The 21186-nt window shown below is 47.7% G+C and overlaps 7 protein-coding genes across 7 annotated transcripts; 6 read left to right on the plus strand and 1 right to left on the minus strand.

Annotated features, from left to right (window-relative positions):
* Nucleotides 1-5292: 5292 nt before the first annotated feature.
* Nucleotides 5293-6313, minus strand: F5891DRAFT_1196862 (uncharacterized protein; the record flags this gene model as incomplete). Its single annotated transcript, XM_041368386.1, has 4 exons — nt 5293-5410; nt 5456-5685; nt 5735-5844; nt 5869-6313. 4 exons carry the CDS (start codon nt 6311-6313, stop codon nt 5293-5295), a joined length of 903 nt encoding a protein of 300 aa, XP_041218628.1.
* Nucleotides 6314-7529: 1216 nt separating this feature from the next.
* On the plus strand, nt 7530-8590 carry F5891DRAFT_1208147 (uncharacterized protein; the record flags this gene model as incomplete). Its single annotated transcript, XM_041369104.1, has 4 exons — nt 7530-7689; nt 7742-8019; nt 8080-8521; nt 8571-8590. 4 exons carry the CDS (start codon nt 7530-7532, stop codon nt 8588-8590), a joined length of 900 nt encoding a protein of 299 aa, XP_041218629.1.
* A 606-nt stretch (nt 8591-9196) lies between these two features.
* Nucleotides 9197-10848, plus strand: F5891DRAFT_1196864 (uncharacterized protein; the record flags this gene model as incomplete). The annotated part of the gene is made up of 3 exons (XM_041368387.1): nt 9197-9901; nt 9953-10229; nt 10286-10848. The coding sequence occupies 3 exons, from the start codon at nt 9197-9199 to the stop codon at nt 10846-10848; spliced, it is 1545 nt and encodes a 514-aa protein (XP_041218630.1).
* A 564-nt stretch (nt 10849-11412) lies between these two features.
* F5891DRAFT_1208148 (uncharacterized protein) lies at nt 11413-14084 on the plus strand (the record flags this gene model as incomplete). Its single annotated transcript, XM_041369105.1, has 5 exons — nt 11413-11518; nt 11574-11879; nt 11927-12961; nt 13019-13244; nt 13295-14084. 5 exons carry the CDS (start codon nt 11413-11415, stop codon nt 14082-14084), a joined length of 2463 nt encoding a protein of 820 aa, XP_041218631.1.
* Nucleotides 14085-14990: 906 nt separating this feature from the next.
* On the plus strand, nt 14991-16605 carry F5891DRAFT_1208149 (uncharacterized protein; the record flags this gene model as incomplete). The annotated part of the gene is made up of 9 exons (XM_041369106.1): nt 14991-15220; nt 15272-15400; nt 15459-15474; nt 15515-15562; nt 15611-15801; nt 15850-15988; nt 16039-16230; nt 16285-16439; nt 16485-16605. The coding sequence occupies 9 exons, from the start codon at nt 14991-14993 to the stop codon at nt 16603-16605; spliced, it is 1221 nt and encodes a 406-aa protein (XP_041218632.1).
* A 2512-nt stretch (nt 16606-19117) lies between these two features.
* On the plus strand, nt 19118-20457 carry F5891DRAFT_1067821 (uncharacterized protein). Its single transcript, XM_041363161.1, has 6 exons — nt 19118-19516; nt 19552-19785; nt 19838-19842; nt 19900-20000; nt 20053-20286; nt 20335-20457. The coding sequence occupies exons 1-4, from the start codon at nt 19195-19197 to the stop codon at nt 19984-19986; spliced, it is 648 nt and encodes a 215-aa protein (XP_041218633.1). The 5' UTR covers nt 19118-19194; the 3' UTR covers nt 19987-20000; nt 20053-20286; nt 20335-20457.
* Nucleotides 20455-21175, plus strand: F5891DRAFT_986199 (uncharacterized protein; the record flags this gene model as incomplete). Its single annotated transcript, XM_041377718.1, has 3 exons — nt 20455-20466; nt 20620-21023; nt 21130-21175. The coding sequence occupies 3 exons, from the start codon at nt 20455-20457 to the stop codon at nt 21173-21175; spliced, it is 462 nt and encodes a 153-aa protein (XP_041218634.1).
* Nucleotides 21176-21186: the final 11 nt, after the last annotated feature.

Raw genomic sequence — 21186 nt, forward strand, 5'->3', positions numbered from 1 at the left:
ACCTATATAAGATATGATCTCTCAGTTTCGGTATGAAATTCTGAGAATTTCTGTGAGTAAATTATAAGGTGTGTCCAAAATGCACTACCTTAACAGCCGGATCGCCATCATGTTCCCGGAGAAAGGTAAATATATTGACTGGATTGTTCCGGGTACTCGCGATATAGTGATGCTTGTCAGACAACGATGAGGGGGGTGGGGCCTCGGCGTGGTTGTCTACCAGAAGAGGATTCGCCCCCTGATTCTGCTATCCGCCGTAACACACGGCGCCTGCGTTCGTGCTTGGCCAATTGTGCTGGTGTGTCTAACTTGCTGGTCAGTGGATAAAATGCTTTTAGGGCTCTATGAGCGAGCTCTCCCTGGCCAAGCTTAATGTCAGGTACAGATACATAATATGAATGCAACTGCTACGCACGATTTGAGTGGTGAATGAATCTGTGGTCCCGAAGAACTTGATGGTTCTAACATAATCACCCATAGCATGAAACTTATACGTACCCAAATTGAACTTCTTTGGCTTCGTCCCACTTGATTCTGGAAAATTAGTGCTGGTATCGGAGCGTTGAGCGGCCTTTCGTTGGCGGGATGCTTTCTCTTTCGGTAATTCGACAGTACTAAATGCAGCACACGTGTAGCTTTGAAACTTTTCTGAGCATCCGAGTCAGTTTCTTGAACGTTACTTCGAGAAGAGTAAGAGTGGACTCCGAATGAATCCTGAGCTTGGCGAGGGCATGCCACTCTGCAAATCGATACAGTAGAGACTGTACCACCGCATCGTGGTCAGAGGGGAACAGCCCCTCGAATACCGGAATGGCACACTGAGAATATTTCAGCAAGTCGAATGCGGAAAATGAATAACTCGTAAAAACCTGTAAAATATCTTCAAAATTGTGTGCCGCTAATCTCTTCATTTCAGAGGTATTGTTTGAAAACCTGCGGATTACGCCGTTACCGAAAGTCGGGACCTGTCGAAATCTACAGTAAGATTTTGAGTCGACGATTTGTTAGCAGGTAATAACAACACTCCGTAACAACTCCTCGTACCTGCTATCAAGGATTGCAACAAGCTGACTACCCTTGGTACTGAGAGCATAAAGTAGCCTAATGAGGTGCGTGAATAGCGCCTTCCAGGTGCCCAACTCGCACTCATGCATGAAGTCGACGACGAGCATGCGGAATGGGTCGAGGCCGAACGGTCCAAGTTTCTCGACAAATTGATTCTGCACATAGATAGCGTGTAGCTGATGATGAGAAAGCAAGGAAATAGTTGTACTTACAATAGTAGGTACCCAGGAGCCGTCTCCAAGAGTATGGTCTACTTTTGCACCGTCTACGGTATTTCCCAATTGATAAATAAACTCGCGAGCCTTGACGACCTTCGCCATGAAATATACTTGAAGATTGGTCATACGACTTTTCATGTCGGATGCGAGCCCAAGAAAATTAAACGAACCCTTCGGTGTAAGACAGCGAGGGCAGGGACACAAGCCCATGTCCTTGATAGTCGCAATCAAAACTCTGTACATTGATGGGTGATTAACATTCTTGAAAAGCCCGCGAGAAACATACTTTTCAGGATAATCCGCGGAATATGTGAAGATTCGAGGGAAGATTCTCCGCAGCACTCCATCAGCGCATTTCAAAACGATACCGTGGTGATATGCGTTAAGAAAGTCCTCATCCAACAAGATTTCCCAACACCCATGGAACAACTCCCTACGACAGTGTGCTTGAAGAGATGCCATGCCACTTTTCGATATGCGAGGTAGGCTACTTAGGATATCTTTGACGCTGTCGGGAAGCTAACATTATCAGTAGTAGATAATCATGCCACGTTCGTCGACTTACTGAAGGTAAAAATCCTACAATATGACATGCTCCCGATTGAGGTTGTGAACGTGCGTACTTTGTCAGATTTGCGAAATACATGTAGAGTGGCCAAGCCTTCGCAGTCCCAAAGTTTGCGAGGTGAGTGGCGTCAGAAAAAAACAACAAACCCGCAACAACACGCTCGAGTGAACAGCCAGGTTCCTTCGGCAGACGCTGAAGAGCGTCCTGAGCTTCTAGCCAAGCATCGGACGTGTAGAATTCATCATAAATCCGCTCTTGATGACCGTCCAGAGGATCTTTCCAGAGCCGTTGGAACGGTAAGAGATGGAATGCCCGGGCTTGGATATCTGCAAATGCGGTACGTATTACTTCAACGAGAGGGCGATAATGGAAGCCGGGAATGGTATAAGGCTGAGGGCCATCCTCCTTTGACTTCGTTGGAATATTAATAGTGACGTTAGTCTGAATCCAATCATCTGGAAATTGAATTCTTTTCCCATTCCCGTCTGTGTCCAGTTCTCTCAAGCTCCGCTTCACCGAGAAGTTCTCGAGGTGCTCGCGGTCAAAGTCCTTTGCCAGTATTACGTCTTTGACAAGGCGCGAGACTTTACTTTCGGACACAAGATTACTACCTGTGTTCATCCAAGACATAAGGCGATAGATCGTCATGTTGGGGAAGGGGTAAGGCGGCGCAAAGATATTCAATGGAGGATCAATTTCTTCGGCGACCGTTGGAGACGTTCTTGCGAGTAGCGAGGATGGAACAAATGTATCTGGCTCAAAGGAAGGCCGACGAGGGTATAATCTGCATAGTCCAAACGAGTTGAAAGTGGTCTGGAGGGTGTCTCTCAGCGTTAAGAGAACACGTAGGATTCTGGACCGAGCTGGAACTGAAGTCAAAATTTGAGTTGACTGGACATCAGGATTATCTGAATGATTAAGTTCATCTCGCGAAGGTTCGAAATCATCCAAAGGTCTCGGAATTCGTCTCATTGGAAATGCGATTTCATCTGGAAGATTGGGTAATTGTAAACACATCAGATGATAGTTGCTGCCTAGAGGGAGACACAAACCTGAATTGTAATCCATCTCGTCTCCAGCATTGTTCCCCATCTCAACATCGATATGATCATTTTGTTCCTTCTCTGAGTCGAGAGGGTGTTGCGAGTCTGCGAGACTGGAGACACTTGGCCCGTAAGCCATAGACAACGGCATGAAGAGCCTACAAGGGGCAATTGGTTTCAGACTCGGACGGTCCCTCACATGTCGGACGGCTGATATTCTCTGAGATCGGCGGTGACTGGATGCTCGACTTCCAAGTATGAGAAGTTCACTCACTGACTCTGATGCAGGGGTGCTCGCCGAAGTGTGCTGAACCAAATTTGAAACAATCGCCTCTTTGGCACGATTATGTCTCTTCTGGCTCGCAAGGGTACTGACTCTCCTATAAAATTGACAGCTTGCGCGATGTCGATTGAGTCCTCTATTGTCTGTTTTCCTCTCCCAAAAGCAACCCGCAGCATTACAAGCTACCATCAGAAGAGAGAAGAGGAAAAGGCCAATCCAAAGTCTTCCCGGGAGGCGCATCACAATTAAGCCAGTTAGCAAGCGGATACCCTGACTGACATGGAGTTGATCGTTTGAAACAAGTTTGAAATTTAAACCACCGATGATACATAAAAGTTATAACGTGCGAACAACTAATTAGTAATTGCGCCAGACTATATTGCCAGTCTAATATACGTACTGGATGTCACTCGATACAACTAAAAATATAACGAACGCTGAACTTCAACTCATCCTTGATCTCCAGAATCACCCAGACTGATACAACATATCTGCCCTGTGTCAGTGAATACATCATGGCAGGTCGCTCGGACTTCCTCTTTGATGTTCCCGGCGACACCATCTGCGTTCGATCTCGCGAATCAAAGCAATCAGTGGTGTGTAAACCAATGGATGTTCCCAAAAGAACGTGTACCAAGTGCCGGAATACCCACGGGCAGGCATGACCATAATGATATTGTACGTTTTACAAAACCGCCCTCTAGGTGAGGCGAAGATATCTTGATGACCCAGTACATCACTGAGAGTTGCAAAATGTCGGCCACTGTCCTGATCTTTGCCAACCTCGTCAAGTACTTCCAGCGCGAACATCCCCTTTATGTTCTTCGTACTCGTGGCTTCGAGCCAGGTCAGCCTTTCTTTACGTCCATGGACGAAATAGTGTACACCTACGCTGCAGCAATACAGATGACTCGACCCACCGGTCCTTATGCCATTTCTGGTCAGAGTGACGAGTCAAACTCGTCGGTTTGATCAACATCCCCTCATATCGCCAACCGCATGCACCACGAGATTGACTGGACTTGGTGGCATGCTCAACCTTTCGTACTTCCTTGGTCTTGTGACGAAACAAGATGCCAATGAGACTGAAACTCGGAGGACAACTCAGAGACTCCGGTCCGCGTGATATCAATTGGAATCTGGATAGAATTTTGATCACTTAGAACAATAAAAGGGTCGCAGCTGTACTGACTAGCGTTGACGGCGACAACAGGACCTTCTTGAGAGGTGTTCTGTAGGCCAGAGAACAGGGGAGGCAGGAGAAACCGAGCCGGGTCGGGGAGCATGCAGATACGGGAGACGATATCGTTCCATTGCATGGTCAGTTATTGGATTTGTGAGGAATGGTCTTCAATAGACTCACCATGTGGCGTCCCGGGGTGCGACTGACACCATGCGCAGAGTTCTCCTGTTACTGAGTAGTGAGTGGTGACAAAGGTGGTGATGCCATATGGGCGCGCAGACGTTATTGTAACCACAATGACAAGGGGGTGTTGGCGTCTGGGGACAAAAAATGATCCAGCCGGAAGCATGACTGAGGCGACATTGACGAGGCAGAGGACTAGTAGGGAGCGGGGAAAGGTTACTAAAGAATGTAACGAGAGGTGAGTGGAAGTGATATAGAGAGTTTGTGCGATGGAAGTAGTGAGAAGACAGAGGTCATCAATTGACACGGGAGATGAGAGTTGGCAGCAGACGCTCCAACAGCGCAGTCCCAATAAAGGCGGGAGCGAGGAGATCCTCGGCTCGAGACCAGAAGGTCTTTGCCGCCTAATCATGATGTGGGAGGAGTAGCAGATGCTCCAACAGGGCCAGATGGCCTAAATCCCAATAAAGGCGGGAGCGAGGAGATCCTCGGCTCGAGACCAGAAGATCTTTGCCACCTAATCATGATGCGGCAGAGCTAGTAGTTGGAAACACAACATTTGGTTGTGTTTGTCGTGACAGGTATAGGCTTAGTAAATATTAGTAATACTGTCCTGTACATAATCAGTTTTGAACCCAGCAGCGTGGATAACCTGTATATAGTATTACTTAGCTTATTCCCGGGTCAGTGACGAAGGATGGCAGTCTGAAATTCTGTGACACTCAAAGCTAAGTATCAAACCAATGAGATTACACCGAAGTAGTATCATAGTAACCAACTCGTAAGTAACGGTGCTCCTGATCATCTGTTGGCGCACCAACGTAACCTAAGCCTGGGTGTCCCCTAGCCAGATCGACTGATTCGATGCTGTCACGTCAACCTTTCCTCGACATCTGTTGTTCTTCACCATACTTGACTATATCGAGCACTGTCTGCCAGTCTGTCCCTGTTCTCTCCCGGCAGATGCGCTTCACGACAGTTGGAACAGGATTGGGAAAAAGTACGTTCTCGTCAGTGTCTGAACCATGATTGCCATTAACATCGTTGATCTTCCTCTTTCGAATCTGGCGAGTACTCATGCCCGTAGTTTGAGAAGCTTGGGCCTCTATGGCATCACCGCCTACACAACCAGCTCCCGCTGTCTGACCTCTCGTCAGTATGAAAAAATCAACCACGGTTGCAGGCACTCACTATGTTTTCGTCTTCTTTCTGTTCGTCAGGTTGCACGATATCAGAGTCTTTCTTCATTATCGTTTTATGAACATCTTTCCAGACCTTCCAGTGAGTCTTGTGATTCTCCCCTGCATCATATCATTTGTACTCACTGACGACTTTCGCTAACTCAATTCGGAACTGTTGAAATGGAGCACCTCCACGTCGTGCGCGAGACGTATGAAACCTCTTCTCCTCGTTTTTGGGAACAACCTGAACGATTGTCACAGGCGGTGATTCAGATTCATGCAACACGTCAGTAGCATCAAGCGGCCGCATAGGGATCTGAGCATCAGGACTGCCAGTGGAAGACGATGGAGGAGTTAGAAATTCTTGCAAGGGGGAAGGGGCATGGACGATGACCTGTGTATTTGTAGGTGAGTGGATTGCGAAAGGATCTGTGAAAGATGATAAATCTGGTTCCCAGAACACCGATACATCGTCACCGCTGCCTGATGTAGAAAATTCGGACACGCGATGAATTTGGACATGCGCCAACATGTCCTTGATCCAAGTACAGTTATGATGGGCACAATAAGGCATAGCCTGAGGTGTCATGACTCCCGGTGCTGATTCTAAAATTCAAAGGTTCAGGGTTCTTATAGTTGCGTTGCCAGTGACGTACTTTCGGGTAGAGTAGAGTATGCACGTCATACCGTAACCATACTAATATATAGAGAAGTGTGATCCGAACTCGGAGGCAGGACACCTGGCGAAGTTGGCGAGGAGAAGAAGGGCACAGACATGTTCCATGGTGATCATATGTTGAAAATTGTTCGTTCGCTAGAAAACTTAACTTATTTCTCCTGAAATTCTCAATTGTAAGGAAGTCAACGAACAAGACAGTATTACTACTACTACCACTACTACTAGCCGTACATAAATATTCATCTTGAACCTGAGGTAAGGAGGTGGTACTTCGAATCCCCGCAAATACCAAGAATGGTAACTTACTCATTGCGTAACGACACAACGTGGCCCACATACAACTACCAGTTTTGGTATGCACAAGTTTCATAATTTTAATTTGCTGATGTGATTCATGAACTTGCCAAGTTCACGAGTCAACGAAAATCCTACTCCCTGAAAGGCTCCTCCCACTATTATACACTCCAAAGGTTGGTACTACTAGTAATACTATAGTTACTGGACACAGGGCCGCGACAGGGGGAGTATCATAGCCCAGTCACGACGCTCAGTACTTGAAGTACACCCATGATCATAAGCAAGCGTACCGGGACGGACTGACCTGCGGCATGCAGGCAAATCACTTCTCTCACGCGTTGAAGACGTTATATAAGATTACTAGTACCACGACTCGGACGCAGCCGTAATATCTGGAGAGTCAACTTGCTGGCCAGCCTCTCACAAGACTGTCACAGACTCACAGTATGGTGCGTCCGCGCATTGAACTAACCCTACACGCTCACACACTATGGAAATTCTCAGAAAACTTTCTCACTTTCACTGAACAATGACAGGCTGACAGCACTGATAATTTGTTGATAACAGTAATAGATCATACCCCATTCCTTTGAATCTCCGCATATGCCAAAATTGGTAAGTAACCTCTGTGCACAATGTATACTAAGCACAAAAGGCATTTGCCGCCATTCTGTCTTGGTCAAACTCCACGCCCACCATTCACAGGAAAAGGTCTTGAAATCTGAGATTTGACAACTCCAGCGATGTGAGGTCTTTCAAAGTCCGATGAGTATTTACCGCTTATGCACTCACAGCTGCCCTCCCTTCAACCAGCACCTCAAGTTGAGCCATGAGCTTATTCACTGTTACAAGTCCATGCGAAGTTCCATGTCCCATACCTCAGGACTGCATTTCATGTTGCAAATCAAACACCTTCAGCTCTCCTCCATGCTCTCCTCCATGCTCTCCCCAATGCTCTCCTCCAAGCTTATCACCTACTAGAGCATCAGGTACTGATAACTCATATTATGATATAATGATGTACACTAACTTATACACTAGTGACAACAGAGAGCACGGCAGAGACGGATGACGACTCTGTTTTCCCTTTGACACCTGATTCTAAACGCACAGGCAGCATTCAGCGTATCGTTGATACCTCTGCTAGGGCTGCGTCGCCGACTTCAAGTCGTCAGTCTCAAAAGCAGCATTACAACAACAGTCCCACCTATTCTTTTCATCCATATCACCGGCCATCCTCATTTCAAGAACGGCACATTTTTGATACTATGTTGGGTAGAACAGACCATGATGATTTACCGGAAACCATAGGGAGCAAGGTAGGCTCTCCCTTTTCGAGAATACACGTATATAGCTCATTATATGCACCGTGTTTCTAGACCGAAGATATTGGAGATATATTCTTGCAGCATTTAGAGACTCTTGGCCCTCACATTTTCCGCCTTGTCGTGCACTACAAGGAGGCTGTTCGCGAACGCCAACGCATGCGCCTCTATACCACATACTGGGAAGCCGAGGAAAATACCAGACGTGGCACCCTCCTTCATCTTCTCTACCAGGACGCGCAAAATGAGTTTGTTCGATCGGAACAACAATCGCAAACATTACTGAACATGGCTCTTGAGAAGCATTCACCGGCTGCTATTGCCTCAGATACCAAATTCCTCGCTGCAGTCTGCGACCGCAACAAGGCATCTCTCCATCGGACTGACACTCAACTTGATGTTATAAAGGATCATATCAATAGGTTCCAGTTGTTCAGGTCGTCTGTTGATGGTGACTCAGTCCAGAAGTCGGATGCTGCCGGAGACTGTGTGGCTAGTGAGCATGGCTTCTATTAGTAATAACCCTTATTGACGAATCCCGTTAGGACACGTAATTCACGCATAGAAATCATGTATATTGTCAGAACCAGTCAGTCTGGGGTCTTACCTTTCGTATTTCACGTCTGCTGTTGTTCCATCATTGTAGTAGGTGAACGTCGATTTGACCAGAGTCACTAGACTTGAGTGCTAGCTACAGCTGGTGGCAATCTTATTTATAATGGCTGCTCAATTCTAAATGTTCGTTCAGTTCGGATCCATGAGACTTGTACCTGAACGTTAAACCTTACGGCGTGCAGCGTCAACATAGTAAATTATTTACAAGCAATCTTAAAGCAGCATTATCCCAGACCTCACCGATTGAACCTTGTTATACACTGCCAATTTTGGAATTGAGCTAGCGCCCAGTAGTAATATTGTGCACGTGGTGTGTTCTGTAACTCATAACGGTTGACCAGTATTACATGTTTTGGCCTTTTTTGGCAATGTAGATTGGTCAATATCGGATTCTTCAATTCAATCCGCTTCATAAATCGCTACTCGTTGCAGTTTGCCCATATCATAACGTGAGTGCCATTCCTATCGCGGAAATCTGGACATTGAGTCGGGGTCTGACTCACCCAGCCCAGTATGCAGATTTTCTGACTTGGCGGTTTACTAACAACTTGCTGCGATGCAGCCCTCTCAGGCTGGTCAATTGCCACCTCCGACGAATGACGATATCTACCATGATCATTTCCTCGACAACACCCACGACTTCCATGCCGCCCTCAATGATCGGTATATTGCGGGCGCATCTCTGCAACCTGGTGATGGCCACAATGGACTCGGATATCGTACTGATGGTCTCGTGATGCAGCAGCGACCACCCTCTGAGCTTGGCTTTGGCCGAGGTCAGCCCACGCTGCCCAACAACGAGTCGGACTCTGAGTTTTTCTCAGGGCTTGAGAACGACTCTCACAATTTGCTCTTCGGTAGTACCATGTACCCACCCCACTATCGTAGTCATGTCATGGCGCCCGCCTCTGATGGTGCTGTGCACCATCAACTCCAGCCAGACTCGGAGGCTGGGCCCATATACTTTGAGTCAACGGCCGTGGCTGCACCCTCAAATCATCCTTACTCGGCTTCGGGGCCACCCTCTCTTCATCACCTTCCTAACCATCTCGGTTCCTTCTTTCAAGGATACTCTCAACCATCGCTGACGAAGAACGAGGACGCCCTTTTACCACCAGGAAACCAGGAATACCCTCCTCGGGAGGTGATATTCAGCGCGCAGGATACCGTGACTGCTAGCAGCAATCAGCGAGGCGCCAAAAAACGTTCTACTACAATGTTTCGCCCGTACCAGTATCCGCCGCCAAAAAAGTCTAGAACGGTAGGTGACTGACATTAAGACAATTGTAAATTGCTGATGGATTCGCTACAGAGAGGAGTGAGCGGTTCAGGTTCGCAGTCCCAGGTGTCGGAGTTGCTGCCATCAATGGCAGCTCCCCCTCAACCTACCACTACATCCGTGACCCAACCTAGTATGTCGGAGCTTCCATACGACAAAACCAATACTCGACACATGCGAATCGTTGCGTCCGCTAGGACAAAAATTTTGGACTATGCGGTGAACGAGCTCTCTTTACCGACGGGGACGGATAGGGAGCAGGTAGTTAAACTGCAGTTGGAAATTTCTGCAACAGCAGAATATAATCAAGGTAAGTCAATACATACCCCTTTCTGGCAACGACTGAAATTTTCGGTTGTGCAACAGAGGCGTTCGGGAAAAAATGGGCTGCTTCGAATTGGAAGACGTTATACCTGTCGCTGTCGGAGCCCTGCAGGTTTATCATGCTTACGTGCAAGAAGCATGCACGCACAGGTGTACAGCGCGGGTTCAATCTGCGTCCTCCACCACAGTCGACAACCTCCGAACCGGATCACCAGGCAGCAGAGGTTGAGGACCTGCTCGATAGTGCGACATTCCCACCCAAGTATGTTTTCGGCAAGGACGAGACTGGAGCCTTACACTTCCTTGAAAACCATGTGGTGTGGGACGTTCTTCTGAATACCGTGAGAGAGCTCAAGCTCTACGAGTACGTCACAAGCCTCAAGAGCCTTTTTTGCACGTCTGCCGCTGCTGTCAAGTGTGCTTTACGGGAACTTAGGACCGGGAAATTGGTTGAGATTCCATTTTCTGGTATAGAATTTAAATCACTACATGACTCGCTCGAAGATTACATTGACAAAGTCATCGCTCTCGACCCAGTTTTGTTAAAGCGATGGGAGGCCTACAATACGCTTACTTTTCTTAGGCTGCGCCAATTATGCTGTTGATTTCATAGCTCAACTTAGATAGGAACCAGTAGACTACATCATTTGCGCAATATTCAGGAGCTTTGGTAAACGCTGGTCAAGCTTCAAGGTTGTCACGCAAGTCATTTAGTAAGCGCCACAACTTGACGTGACGCGATCACAATAACGCTTTCAAGTTCAGTCACCTCCCAGTCATTTGGGACTCATGTAGACGACACTCACTCCAGCCGACCTCCATCAGTCATGACGTATGTGACACCGACACTCGCATCCCTTCAACGACAAGGTTCCAGTTCTCGATTATCTGGTGCCAGCTCACCTGCCAGTTCACAGGCTAGTCATCATGGACTCGTTACGAGATCCAGAAGAAATGGAAGAAGAACGAAAGTAACGCATAAACGTGAGCGATCAAGACTTAGGCAATCATTTTCAAAATGGCTAACCGCAACATTTCTTATTGTTGTTCCATTAGTATTAGCACCGCGATACCTGGGCCAAGTACCAGTCGCCCGTCAACCACTCTGTCGCGGCCCCGTTCCTCCATTTCATTGCGCGGAAGTTTGCGACATCAGGATCAGTCTCGGCATGCCAGTCTCAAATTGCCAGGTAGGTGGTGTCTTTTCGCTTTTACGTCACCCACCTACAGTATGTGCAGGGCCAAGGGCGAGCTCATCACTTTCTGATGCTGATTGTGAGATTACCACTTGCTATTATTTTTTTGAGGCGAGCTTATCATGGTATTCTAGTTAAAGAACAATACCATTCTCGTGAAGAAGATCGGATGCACCAACGCGAACGCGAGTGGAACCGTCCAAAAGCACCATCACGTTCTGTCATCCCTGAGTTGCATCACCGACACTCATTGGAGTTCCACCGACGCCACTCTCAAGAAATTCCTTGGACGTCACCTTCTCACGTTAAATCCCTTTCGAACGGAGCGACTTCACCTCTCAGCGGCAGGGTTCTGCATAGAAGGGGTAGCGTTGCGTCGCTTCGGAGTTTTGATGATGATTGGAGCTCAAGGTCAGGTTCCATGAGCTCACAGGCAGATCGTAAGTGATTATTTCTTTTTAATTCACACCACTTCAATGACCTTCAGATCGTGATTGGATGGCTGAGCTTGACGGGGACCGCTACCTCGAGCGTGAACGAGAATGGAATAAACGACACCCACCACCTCGACCATCTTCAAGTCTTAGCTCACATTCGAATCATTCCCACACTTACCCCAGCCGACCTCCATCAGTCACAGCGTATGCGACACCGACGCTCGCATCCCTTCAACGGCGAGGTTCCAGTTCTCGATTATCTGGTGCCAGCTCTCCTGCCAGTTCACAGGCTAGTCATGACTCGTTACGAGACCCAGAAGAAGTGGAAGAAGAACGAAAGGTAACGCACGAACGTGAGCGAAATTGGAACTCACCACAGCCCAAATGGAACACAACGAGACATCATAGTTATGACGGCAGTGGAAATGAAGTTACATCTGCGAGTGACCATCTTTCCCAAAGCAAGAGTGGGAGGAGTTTGCGTGCATCGTCTAGTTTACCTCGCCTCACCCCAGAGGCTCAAAGCAAGGGCTCACTGACGGCTGTGAAGGTGCATTCTCACAAAGGCAAAATAGATTCGATGCTCGATGAATCATCGTCCGTTCATCCGCCGCAGGGTGCAGATTCGTTGTCTCCTTCCAATAATGGCAAAGCTTCACCCCGTACTACACCACTTAAGCCTGCGGCCGCTTCAAGATTTGGCTGGGGTTTTTCGCGGGGTCATCAGCTTCCTCCTTTAGATCTGGAGAGTTCGCCTAAACGAGGCGGACACAGCAACAAGGAGCCTGATTCCTCACCTCACCACACGCCAACCATCTCTTCGCCATCGCTGACTCCAGGCTCGCTCGCATCCAACCGAGCGTCGGGCGTCAATCGGTCGAGCTTGATTCCAGTACCCTCGCCATCTAAGAAGAATGGTCTTTTCAACAGTGGCAGTTTTGCCTCTTCCACTCCTAAAGCCAACGATGAGGAGAAGTTCAAGAAGGGTCATCGCAAGCGGCTGACAAAGTTTACTGAATCAGTGGGGAGTATTCACCCTCGTACTAGCATCCACGGTGCATTTGGGGATGAGGATATGGTTTTAGGTAAGACCCGTATTTCCCTTAGCTTGACAATATACCTTCTTATCTTAGAATATACAGCGAGCGACAAGGAATCCGTGTCGGAGTTTGCTCTGCAATTGACTGCTCCAGACACACGACCTTCGAATTCTTTCCCAGAAGATCCTCTCAGCGAGCCAGAGACAGAGGTTCTGGTGTCTCCACCATCCTCGCCACCAAGGCTATGCTCAGTCGTTCAAACACCTGGTGTTTCTTCCAATGATGAAGCACGTCTTCACAGAGCTCTTTTTTCAACTTCAGCGACCTCGTTCCGACCTCCTACTCCAGACTCTCCACTAGATAACTCTCAGTCCCAAGAGCAGGTGATGCCATCATCCTTCACTCCCCCAGGACACCGCCAATGACCAGTTCCGCTCCTCGGGACGAATCTTCTTCTGAAGCCATTCCCACCTTCACGCTCACAACTCCACCGCGCCGTCTTGCGTCAAGCACTTCCATTCTTGACTTCCGCACTCCATCTCCGCCTCATGACCTTTCTAATCTTTCTGTTCTCCCTTCATCTTCTGAAGATGAAGTAGAGACACGCGAGGCGGATGTTACACCTGTCCGAATGGATGAGGATGGCCCTGCCAATCCGAACTATACCGCAATGAAGACCCCGAAGCCTCCTGGAGCGTGGGCTGCTACACCCGTACCGCCCAAGCACCTGAGGGAAACATCACCACCTCCTACTTCATCCGAGTTGGCTCCGACTGTGTCATTGTCATCGACACCTCTATCTCGAGCTATTTCTGAACCTGAACGGAGCTCGGAGACAAATGTCCCAGCAGGCAATGGACTGCTCACGCTAATACCTTCTCTGTCGCGCGCTAAGTCTCTTCCTCTACGCACCCTGGCACCCCCTGGGGCATGGATGCTCACTCCAAATCAACCCGTGACTCAGAATGGACAGAATGGTTTTGCCGATCAATCCCAGTTTGGTTCTATCGGAAGGAGGAAGAGCATTCTCAAAGTACGCTTTGACGTCACGGAATCAGAGGCTTCAACTGCTGAAGTTGAAAAATCACCTTTACCTTCTGGACGCGTATCTGCGCCAGACTTTCTGCCTGATAGCCACGCACGACAAGATGGGGGGTTACCTCAGTAAGACGTGCAGGAAAGCCGAGGCGCTCGTGCAGGTGGGCCAATTAGAGGGTGTGGAACCTGAGAGGGTAGATCACCTGCTGCGACCGCCGTGACTGCAATTGCGATGTATATACAATGCTTCGCCCAAGGTTGAATCCATCATTGTTTTACCAGGCAATGTGCTAATTACGCACCTAGTAGCTACCAAAATGAATGACAATGTATGTTCGTCGAGTAATGTTCCGCGTTGAGGACACTTGCCAATGCCTGGCTAGTGCCCAGAACTTGCTGAAACTCCTCATTTCGTCGAAGGATGCGGAACGTTGGAAGCTCATAAACATCGTTCGCTTCGCCCAGTTCGAATCCGGTCTATGGGTTACTCGTGGATTCCGCTTATCCAATTTGAAATCTACGCTTACATCAAGGTGGTCGCTGTCAAGCGCTTCTTCGCGTCACCCACTACGTTAATGTCAAGGTTTTCTATATCCTGTTCAGGCAACTGCACTTTGCCGAGTACTAGATCCGCAATTTGCTCAACACATCGTGGACTCGGAGCGGGAGCTAGTCCTATCTTCCGCCCGCGCGACTGCAACTTCACTCTGAGAATCCGACAGCTGCACGTCCAATCTCGTATAACTACACTTGAAGGAATTAAGTCGAGGCCGCCCTGTTTTCTATGTTCACTGTCATACTGGTAGTAAGATCAACGACTCGGAGCTATGTGTTCAACCTTAATTATGCTAACGTTAATGCCCTTTCCAAAATAGGCATTCATTCATATCTTTCCCAGTATGCTTTTTAGGCGACCTGCGCTGTCTGGACCAGCATATAAAGTGCAGCTGGTCAGTCCTCGTCTCACACTTTCTCTTCATCAATCTACTTCATTCTTTCTCTCTATTAACCTATTTTCTCTCTTATCAGTATCACTATGGCGCATGTCGAGGACAGCACGTCGTGCACCGAGACTCGGTGGGATACAGACGGCGCGTCGCACACCGAGGCTCCACAAGACGATGATGACATGTCGCAGATCGAGGGCCGGAATGAGGGCAGCACTCAACTGGAACATGATGCAGCGGCAGCTCGACAGAGACGGAGAATCGCTCAATTAGAGGAAAAGTTGGAGGCTCTCGAGTCAGGGCGCGCAGCCAAAAATAAGTAAGACACCTATTACCAGTATTGAATTGTTTGTCTCACCGTATCTGTCAGGCAAACAAACTACTTTGTGGCTCGAGGAAGAGCGATCAGACGCGTTGTCACACTGTTCGATAATATCGAAGACCTCGTCAATGAAAACGACAGAAGATGCGAGACTGATGACCAGGACCATACTCTTGAGTAAGTGTTTCACCATTGATTCACGCTTGCTACTCATTGGCGTGGATACATAGTCAAGATTGACTGCAGATAGGGTACGGCACCCTAATGAGAACCTTACCGTGGTTTCATAAGAAAGGCTCGGAAACGCAGTACGACGAGTACTTACATATGTTGAAGATGGTATGTTTTATCAATATCAACTGTTGTGACATGCTGAGTCTTTGTTAGCTTCGGCAAGGGGCCGATAGCACCCGAGGAGACGATACCTCAAAGCTTAAGAATCTCGTTGCGGAATGGGTTAATCGTGATTTCAAGCCGACCCACCCTGTTGACCCCGACGATAAACATTCTCGTGGATTTACCCATGATGTATGTGGCAAGTTGCTCTGCCCGGCTGAGCTTGATTGGAACAACCTAGAGTGAGCAGTTCACTCTCAATCCCGGAATGATCACTCACTGTTCACCAGTGTAAGGACAGGGATCCGAGATCGTTCAGAGGGCCACATTGTGACAGATCTCTCTTTTCCGGCATTCCTATACGACAAATACACCACGGATCCAAACGATCTAGAGGAAGGCCTTTTCAAAGGCAAAATTCTCATTCAGGTTCGTCGCAGTGTGAAACAGCCTGACAACAACCTGACAGATGTTTTCAGGGCTACAAAGCTGTTTTCACGTCGCCCTCTTCAGCAAAGGACGTTGCAGGCGATGGCGACGGCGCAGATGTCATCAGGGACAACACACGCACCAAGAAGTCTTGCGCTGGAATGAAGGTCAAGAAACATGTCGCACAAATCATCCAGATGGAAAAAGTTACTCCCCGCTCGATCGCATACATCGCATGTCAAGTGAGTTACAGTCTTTGTTCAGATTCATGATAAATAATGACCACACTCTGGCAGGTGCGATTCGCACTTTCTTCTGTAACCTCATGGCGGTCCATTGATGGTGACTTTGACTATGTGCAATTCTGGCAGACCATCGTAGATTTCTTTGAAAAAGCCCCTGGTCGAGAAGCGCAGCGTAGGGTGAACAAACTCCTTGAGTGGTGGACTCAGTGTGCTATTTACTCTTCAACAAGCCTCGCTTGAACTCTCTTTAGGAAAATTTTCGGAAGGAATCATCGTGATGGCCTCAGTGACACAGCGAAAGCTAATATGTCCGTCAACACGCTCGCAAGACAGAGGGCACAACGTGATGATGCCGCTTTTGATTCGCCCTAGCTCCTTTACAATTGTGTTACCTTACTACCTAGTTTGCACTCAACTTGAATCTAATGCTTTGATTATCCTCACTTAATCCTTTACTTGCTGTAAAATGAGTTGGAATGATTTGGCACAAAATATAGGATGCTTCATAATATCTGCTTGGTCCGAGTGACTAACACTGAATGGTCTATTTGGAAGCATCTAAAGTCCAGTTCATTCGTGGACCCGCCTACTTGTGCCCAATAAGCTAAATTAAGGACAGACAGCATGATCATGGCGATCTCTGTGATTTCTGGTTGTCAACCTAACCATGGGTAAGAAGTATAAACCTGTGAGATGAGTGCAAATGGGAAGATGTATCGACTTCCCAAGTCAAGCAGATGATATTTCAGATAGTCAAGTAGAAATTTCTGACTCTGCCAATCGATAACACCGTCGCGACATCGGGAAGCTGTATACCTGTGGTTACAAATCGGCACATGATGAATTCTTCTTGTAGCGCAAAATGACGCACGGTGCGATGGTGCTGTGGTGCAATGTATAAGATAACAGACATTTCCCAAGGTAAAACTTATTTGCCAGGGTTCTCAACTAGCGGAAATTGTTGACTGGTAGTACATTTCTAAAGCAGATAGCGTCGAAGTCTCGAGACACTACACATATGTACTTTCGCTCGCACAGCGAACACATCGTTGTATTTTGCAAGCAAAATACAGCTGCCAGTCATCAGAGAAACACAGCATATGTTCTTTCTTGCGCAGTGGGTCAACACACTGTCGTTGCTCTGGAGTATGTTGGCCCCTTAACCTTGTCTCGTCATCGTGGACCATACTTCGTGACCATTTTCATCCAAGTCATATCACACTTCACAAGCAGTACTTATGTTCATTCTTGCGCAGTGGGTCAACACACTGTCGTTGCTCTGGAGTATGTTGGCCCCTTAACCTTGTCTCGTCATCGTGGACCATACTTCGTGACCATTTTCATCCAAGTCATATCACACTTCACAAGCAGTACTTATGTTCATTCTTGCGCAGTGGGTCAACACACTGTCATTGCTATGGAATATGTTGGCCCCTTAACCTTGTCTCGTCATCGTGGACCATACTTCATACGTGACCATTTTCATCCAAGTCGTATCGCACTTCACAAGCAGTACTTATGTTCATTCTCGCGCAGTGGGTCAACACACTGTCGTTGCTATGGAATATGTTGGCCCCTTAACCTTGTCTCGTCATCGTGGACCATACTTCGTACATGACCATTTTCATCCAAGTCGTATCGCACTTCACAAGCAGTACTTATGTTCATTCTCACGCAGTGGGTCAACACACTGTCGTTGCTCTGGAATATGTTGGCTAGATTGACCTTGTCTTGTCATCGTGGACCATACTTCGTACGTGACCATTTTCATCCAAGTCGTATCGCCCTTTACAAGCAGTACTTATGTTCATTCTCGCACAGTCGCTCAACACTGTCGTTGCTCTGGAAGACTTTGGCCTCTTAACCTTGTCTTGTCATCGTGGACCATGCTTCGTACGTGACCATTTTCATCCAAGTCGTATCGCCCTTTACAAGCAGTACTTATGTTCATTCTCGCACAGTCGCTCAACACTGTCGTTGCTCTGGAAGATTTTGGCCTCTTAACCTTGTCTCGTCATCGTAGACCATCCTCTGTATGTGGTGAATGTGGACATCACCCGGCTACTACGGAAAGGCATAGCTTATTCCCACACATTCTAAATTGATACATAACTGACAAACATCGGAATGTCAAATTTGATGACATTCAAAAGTCGAAAGCACGAAGGAATTTTCTATGGTCGCATGGTCGAGTGAATATCTCGTAGTTAGGGAGATACCGGCTTTCACACTTACATGTCAGTTTGACCTGAGAGTGACGGAAAACCAGCTTTTCAAGTAGATTTATCAACATTTAATAGCGGACGCACATATACAGTCCCCGGCCGAGGTTAACATAGCATTGTTCCCTGAAAGATACGGACTTTTATTTTTAGCTTGAATACTATGAACCTTACCACTCATGTGGCGATTTTGATTCATGTAGATCAACCAGCAGCTTTTGTTCCACCTTCCCTTCGACTTTTAGGTTGAACGATAATGAGATCTTTTCCTGATCCTGAAGTTTTATAGTGAAATCATGTAAAACTCCTTTCCGATATAAGAGCAAATATGACGATGTGATGCTCGATCACAGAATTGTGCTAATTATTGTGATTATGTACTATATATTGTGATATATGACCTTCTACTTTCCTCACCAGTTCACTGATGCACAGTATTGGGCCGCTCACAGTTTCAATCTATTATCACCATGCCCTTTATATTCGCTACTATGCTGCACCTCAGGCAGCACTTCTCGGTGCCTATGAAGGGTCTAAGAGACCCGGTTTCTATGTTATGGGAAACTAGTCTCTGAGACCCACCCTCCCACCATCTAAATCGTCAGCTCGGTAGTTTTGCAGGTGCGTTTCAATAGCTTTGCTCCAAGTATGTGATCATATCATTCCCAAGTTCTTAGTACACTAATTGATATCCTGCGCATCATCTTGCACCCCTCTCGTACATCCATTGCATCCTCTGATGCACCCTCTGTCACATTCTTTTGCACCCTCTTGCACCTCTGTCGCACCCTCTTGCACCTCTGTCTCATCCTCTTGCACCTCTGTCGCACCCTCTTGCACCTCCATCTCATCCTCTTGCACCTCTATCTCATCCTCTTGCACCTCCATCCCATCCTCTCGCAATCTTCTTGCACCTCCACAGGCTCCACCCCATCCTCTTGCGACCCTCTCGCAGCTCTGTTCTATCCTGTCGCACCTCCGTCCCATACTTTCGCACCCAAGAGAATGCAGACTGGCGACGACGCTCTTGACATCACGGAAGCTGCGCTATAACTCGGTGAGTCAAACATCTGATGTTTTCGAAAATATTCAATAGGTCTTACAATCACTCCAAGTTCTCCATCGCGCGGATTGTATCCCGAGCTCAGTGGACCACGAGCAAAACGAGGCACAGTCGATCATACATTCACATTACTCGATGTCTTCCTTCCTGCCCATCTCATCCATCTCCTCTCCCTCGTTATCCTCCCCGCCTTCTTCCCTTTTCCTGCTCTCATCCGTCGTCCGTATTTGTCTAAGTCACGTCAGCAGTTGCTGATGTGCACTGGGCGTTTGCGGTGTTGGGAATTGCGTGGTGGAGCTCAAATATCGATTGCACAAAGACATGGTCCCGAGAGACTTCTACGACATCCCATCGTCTGCAAACTTATAATTTGGTCGGCAGCACTGTTATGTTCTCGCTTACCTGTATTGGGCCGTGGCTCAGGCCGAGCCGCTGCTGAGAGTAGTAGAAAGCAGGTGCGTGTCATGATCAAGATCAATCGCCTGTAGAATGTGAACTCGAGACGACATGGATCTCTTGATGGGAACTTCAAACCTGCCTCTGCATCCCAGCAGCTCATGAGTCATAACAAATCATCTCATCACGGTCCAACGCATCCCCATGTCTCATGACCAAAAGAACAGGTCCCAGCCGCTACAGGTGGTGGTAGCGGGATGACAGTGTCAGATGGCAGCAGGAGGCTGAGAGTGCAGGATTTGTGGTTGGCAGTGGCCTAGCTGAGAGTGTCATCGCAGGCAGTGAATGTCGACAAAAGTACAAGCAGTCACGCTAAAGTCCGAGTTCTTAAGCAGGCTAAGATCTGTCAAAGAAACATACCAGTATATCATATAGTAGCTTCAAAGATTTGGAAGCAAGTGTTAAAGATGTGTGCCATTGAAGGCTGTTAGCGACTCAGTGGAGAGGTGGTTGTGGTAGGTTGTCGAGTTCAATACTGTAATGGCGTTCAAAGTAAATTTCACAGAGCTTGCTAAGCTCGGTAAAGCTCGGTAAACTCGGTCAAAAATAAGATTTGTCACACTACGGCTTGGGCTGGCATTGATCGGAGTCCCAAAAGACATGCCTGCCCTATGACCACGACTTCGTCGCTCTGCGCGACTACAGATACAGTCTCAAATCATCTCCCCGCGACGTTGCAAGACCGGGCTGAAATTTATGGAGCCACCACCAGCTCCTCCTGCACGGGGAAAGGGAAAACGCGGCAGAGGAGGTAAAGATAGAGCTACTACTTCTCCTACTATCTCTATCAGCTGGCAAGCGGTTCCCCAGCGGACCAATAGGCTGGTTGACTACCTCGTTGGACACCCACCAGATTGCCACATTCTGTTCGCCAGTGAAAAGAAGAATCCAGCCAACCGTGAAGCTGAGGGCTGCCCCTCAGGCAAAGACAAAAACGAAATCCATGCTGTCATTGCAAGGGTTATTTTCTCCGATGATCCTCAATACGCGGTGCTCTATGCCTCGAATCCCAACAAATTTCGGGACTCTGTATATAATCACATCATGGCGTAAGTGATCCCCCCCTACTTTTATAATCATCAATGCTGATCGCTGATCACAGCCTCCGCACTAAATTTCGTGACATTCGTGCTGAATTTGAGTCCACGGGTGCAGGCATCGTGCCCATCGATTCAGAGACAAGCGTGAATTTGCATTGTGAGTCTTCTCCTC

This window comes from Suillus fuscotomentosus (assembly GCF_016647785.1).
Source record: "Suillus fuscotomentosus strain FC203 chromosome Unknown F5891scaffold_109, whole genome shotgun sequence".
Taxonomy (NCBI): Eukaryota; Fungi; Basidiomycota; class Agaricomycetes; order Boletales; family Suillaceae; genus Suillus; species Suillus fuscotomentosus.